The sequence below is a fragment of the Colobus angolensis genome, unplaced genomic scaffold, assembly GCF_000951035.1.
Source record: "Colobus angolensis palliatus isolate OR3802 unplaced genomic scaffold, Cang.pa_1.0 Scaffold32, whole genome shotgun sequence".
NCBI classification, from domain to species: Eukaryota; Metazoa; Chordata; class Mammalia; order Primates; family Cercopithecidae; genus Colobus; species Colobus angolensis.
In genome coordinates, this window is record NW_012116488.1 from 12,127,459 (window position 1) to 12,132,592 (window position 5,134).

Genomic DNA, 5,134 nt, shown 5'->3' on the forward strand with positions numbered 1-5,134 from the left:
AAGAGGCTTGTCACCTCCAGCAAACCTACACCTGGAATGCGATGTGAAATAAGCACGATCCGGAAAGGGATGTCAAGAGCAGGCTGGTGTAGGGTCAGGTCAGAGCAGAAACCAGCGACCCAGAGGCAGGACATGTCCATGTTGTTACTTTAAAAGTCAGAATTGGGCCAGGCGCGGTGGCTCACGCCTATAATCCCAACACTTTCGGAGGCCCAGGCGGGCGGATCACGAGGTCAGGAGATCGAGACCATCCTGGCTAACACGGTGAAACCCCATCTCTACTAAAAATATAAAAAAATTAGCCAGGCGTGTTGGCGGGCGCCTGTAGTCCCAGCTACTCGGGAGGCTGAGGCAGGAGAATGGCGTGAACCCGGGAGACGGAGCTTGCAGTGAGCCGAGATCGGGCCACTGCACATTCAGCCTGGGCAACAGAGCGAGACTCCATCTCAAAAAAAAGAAAATGCAAAAAAAAAAAAAAAGAGTCAGAACTTAAAAGGAAGTTAGACACACTCCTCTCCTGGAGATCATTATTTTAATGGTTAATGGGGATCATTCATGAGCTGCCTACTGTGTGCAAAGTTTATGCTCATGTTACCTAATTCTCATGTTAAATCCCCTTGGAATTGGTTTCATGTACCTGTTTTATAGACAGGGAAATTGAGGCTCAGAGGTGATGTGACTTGCTCAAGTTGCCCATCTTCCACTTGGGGCAGCAGAAGCCTGTGTTGAGGCGACATGGTTCAGGGGATCCTAGCCTGGGTATGCATAGTGTCTGTGCTTGAACACATCCCCTGTCCTTCCGGGCCGCAGGCTCCTGCTGGTGGAATGAACTCACTTCTTGGTCCTGGCGTGTTCTCTTTCAGTTCTGTGAGTTCGTATCTGCCCCGGAGGTGAGCCGCTGGGCAGGGCCCATCATCGATGTCCTCCTGGACTACGTGGGCAATGTGCAGCTCTGCTCGCGGCTGAAGGAGCACATTGACAGCTTTGAGGACTGGGCCGTCATCAAGGAGAAGGCAGGTAGGAACTTGCTGCTGCTGCCGAGGCTGGCAGATCTCCCTGCCTGACTCAGAGTCCCAGGCCTCAGGGAATGCTACTGTTCCTAACCCTGTGACCACCTGCTCCGTGCCAGGCTCTGTAACTCCTTGGATGAAACATGAGGAATCTGCTCCTCACAGAGTTGTGACACCTGGGCCAAAGTCACAGTTACTGGCAGAGCTGGGATTAAAACCCAGGTTTGACCAACCCCAGAGTCTCTCCACTACATCTTTCCATGATGTTTTAAACAGCTACAGCTCCCTGAGGGGTACCGGGACCTTCAGAGTAGGTTGTGAACTATTTGGGGCCACCAAGAGGCATTGTAGGAGGGGAGAGGGGAGGATGGTGGTCTAGGGTGTCTGAGACTAAAGTGCACATGAAGCACCTGGGTGTCCTGTTAAAAATGCAGCTTCTGATTCCACAGGTCTGGGGCGGGGCTGGGGAGTCTGCATTTCAACAGGCTCCCAGGTGACGCCAAGGCTGTTGGTACACAGAACACCCTGGGGTGGGAGACAGGCCCCTGAACCCTGGAGCCAGCCTTGCCAGGGCCTTGCTGGGTGAGGCCTCTCCCCACCTGAACAGACGTGCCTGGGCAGGATCATTGTCCAGCCCCTTTCAGCTCTACCCGCCTGAACTGTGCCAGGCACAGTGAAGTGGGGTTCGGCCACTGTCCCTCTGATGTGTGCAGAGTAGATGGGGCTGCCTGGCTAAGTCAGGCTGAGGAAGCCAGAATCCCTCTTAGGCATTTATGGAGCTCACCTGGGCAAACAGGATTTCTGCCACCAGTGACAGAAATGGGTATCTGTGCAGTGGCATTCCAGCTACCCTAGGGCTTTCTCTGGCTCTGAGGGCACAGTCCTGCCCTGGCCAAGTGTTTGTCAAAGGAGGCTGACCTGCAGCAGGTCATTGTCATTTCACCACTACTGCTTCTGTCCCTAGGTGAGACTGTGCAGCCTCGGGGGCCCACCCCTGTGCCCTAACTCTGACTCACCACGTTCCTCCTTGATCCCCACACCCCTGTGATCCCAAATGGGCTGTAGGATTTTTCACTGGCACAGGTGCCTGGAAGGCACTTGAACTGAAGCCTTTGATAAAGTTTCTGGGGCAGTGACGGGGAGGAAGGCGTCAACTTGCCCATTCACTCAGGGTCTAACTCTAGATGCATGATAAACCTTCAGGGAATTTCAATAATTGGTTGCTGTCACCACGATCCTTGGCCACTAGAGGGTGGAGCAGTCTATGCCTAGATATCAGTCCCACCCATTCTGTTACCTTCTCCTGCCTTCCTTAGAGAAGGGTGATCCCTCACAACTAAACCATGCCCCAGGGAAATCCCTGCAGAGACCTTAGTGTGCGGTACACGTTTGTTAGCCAGTAAAACAAATCGTTCTTAAGCAATACCTATTTGGGTTACTTTAAAGCCCACTTTCCCCCTGCAAGACGGTCCCCACGAGCTTGTTTGTTTAATGCTACAACATCGACATCCTTATTCTGGGGAGGAACCACCCAGAGCCCATGGATTGGCCAGCCCAGCCCTCATGCTTCCATGTCCTCTGCTCACCAACAGCCTGTGCTGAGTTTCCCAGAGGGGAGGTTATGTTCTAAGCTTGTTACCTAAGGGTTTTCCCCATCTAGTTTCTGGACTGTTAAAAAAGTGTCCTAACTGGCCTCAATGCCTATAATTAATTACTCCAGTTCAGCCATTAAGTGAATATATATTCAAGACCTTCTGTGTACAAGATAACCATGTTATTTTTTATCCAGACCACAGCATTTAAGACATAGAAATTGGAACTAACCAGACGAGATGCCTGGACAACAGGAATGATGCTTCCCTGCTCTTTGGGGTACTATGTAGTAGAAAAATCTGAGCTCAGAAGGCAGTGAACTCAGAGGGCAGCTCAGAGGGCAGTGGAAGCGTCAGAAACACAGTGATGGGTGTGTGGATGCTTCGCTAGGCAACACTGCAGCTGCCTGGCCCTCCGCCTTTGCTCCACATCCCACCTGCCCCTCCAGCCCCGGTCTTGCATGACTTCCTTGCCTTGCCACTTGCTGTTTTCCCTGCTTAGAATGTCCCTGTCTCCTTTCCGTACCTGGAAATTCCTGCCCTCACCCCTCAGGACCCCACTCAAAGGGCACCGTCTCTTGTGGAAGCCTCCCCTGGAGCCTCTGGGTAGGCACCTCTGCATATCTGGCCCAAGCACAGAGTCAGGTGCAGCAGAGGGGCCCAGCATATGCCTGGTGAATGAATGAATGAATGAATGAGTGAGTGAGTGAATGAGTGAATGAATGAATGACATTCTGTGATTCTACAAGCCCTTTCTTTGTGTCCGACCCTTTGCTCAGGATTGAAATAAATTACTCCATTACTGGATGCATTTTCATCCCCTGCTCTTACCTCTACCCACTCCCCAGCTCAGAAAACTTCACTACATGGCTCCTGGGGGAGGCAGCCAGGTGGGATTCTGGGGCCTGAGGGGAGCTGCCAGTCTCTGCCCCCTTACCCTGGCCTCTCAGCACCACCGGGAGCTCCAAGTTGAATTCCACATGTGGGAGCACTTAAGAGGTCAAACCCTCATTGCTAAGGCTGTGTTTGGGGGCCCAGCTTGTGTGTGAAGAGGAAGAGGCTCAAGAGGAGGGAGACACCACCACTAGTCCCAGGAGGGATCCTGGGCAAGGCTCAGAACCTTACTAAGCCTCGGTTTCCTCACCTGTGAAATGGGTGTGCTAACCATGCTGTCAACTGCTTGAGCTGTGCAGATCAATGAGGGGTGAACAGTGGGAAGGTGCCTTGCTGGGTCTCTTTAGTTGGCAGGGACTGGGGTGACCAGCAGCGGGCACCCCCTCTCTTACCCATCCACATCAGCTGGGCTCCTCCCATAGGCTGGGGTCACAGATGCAATCCCTTTGCTTATTGCAAATGATAAATCAGCCTCTGCCTTTCCCTCCTTTTTTCAGAACCTCCAAGACCTCTGGCTCACCTTTGCCGGCTGCGGGTTCGAAAGGCCATTGGGAAATACCGTATAAAACTCCTAGACACCTTGCCGCTCCCAGGCAGGCTGATTAGATACCTGAAATATGAGAACACCCAGTAACTGGGGCCACGGGGAGAGAGGAGTAGCCCCTCAGACTCTTCTTACTAAGTTTCAGGACGTCGTTGTCCCCAACTCCAAGGGGGACCTGGTGACAGATGAGGCTGCAGGCTGCTGCCCTCTCATCCTGGACAGCTACCAGGATCTCACTGGGTCTCAGGGCCAGAGCTTTGGCCAGAGCAGAGAACAGAATGTGTCAAGGAGGAGAAGAATCATTTGTTTACAAACTGACGAGCAGATCCCAGACCTCCTCTGCCTTCGGGAATGGCAGAAACCTCCATTCCTGGGGCCAGGGCAGAGCTTGAGGTGTTCTGGGGAAGGCGGGCTCAGAGCCTTCCCTGTGCCCCTCCACTCGCTCTAGAAAACTCACCACTTGACTTCAGAGCTTTCACTAAGATGAAGACATGGCCCAAGGTAGGGGGTAGGGGGAGCCTGGGTCTTGGAGGGCTTTGTTAAGTATTAATACAATAAATGTTACACACGTGACACCTGCCCAGTGAAGTCCCTCTCTTCAGACTTCCTAACGCCTGAGGTCCTCAGCCTTGCTCCTGGCAGTAGTGGGAGCGGGGCAGGTGTGGGGATGGGGCACAAGGACCCCTGAATGTGTCACCTTTGTTTGGGCTCATGAAAGACCCAAGAGGTTGTGTTCTTCACTCCCCAGGCGAGACCCGATGATGGCCCAATGGGTTTTCCTCTCCTCATTCAATCACCATGGAAACAGGCACACCATCACAAACAGTCTCAGGACCCACATGTCTCCCGACCCCTGGGGTTGTCTTACACGTGTTTCCTGGCACTCTGTGTTCACACCCTGCTCACCCCTGTTTTGCTGGCTGTTGAGAAACTAGGGAAAAACATGAAATACTGGCCACCGTGAGCAGCAGTGCTAGAGTGATGGCCATGGTCAGCCCTTGCAAAGGCACCAAGCCTGAGAGTGCATGGAGCTCTGGCCCCTGCGTGACTCCCTCTGTCCTCATGTGGCCCTGTGGGATGAGCAGAACAGGAAT

The 5,134-nt window shown here is 53.1% G+C and overlaps 1 protein-coding gene across 1 annotated transcript in view; it reads left to right on the plus strand.

Moving 5' to 3' along the window:
* Positions 1 to 4,619, plus strand: part of ASB2 (ankyrin repeat and SOCS box containing 2) — a 43,908-nt gene extending 39,289 nt beyond the window's left edge. Inside the window, exons 9-10 of the mRNA XM_011951554.1 lie at positions 864 to 1,017; positions 3,994 to 4,619. Of these exons, the coding sequence (XP_011806944.1) occupies positions 864 to 1,017; positions 3,994 to 4,130 (291 nt within the window). The 3' untranslated portion in view covers positions 4,131 to 4,619. The remainder of the gene's footprint in view (positions 1 to 863; positions 1,018 to 3,993) is intronic.
* Positions 4,620 to 5,134: the final 515 nt, after the last annotated feature.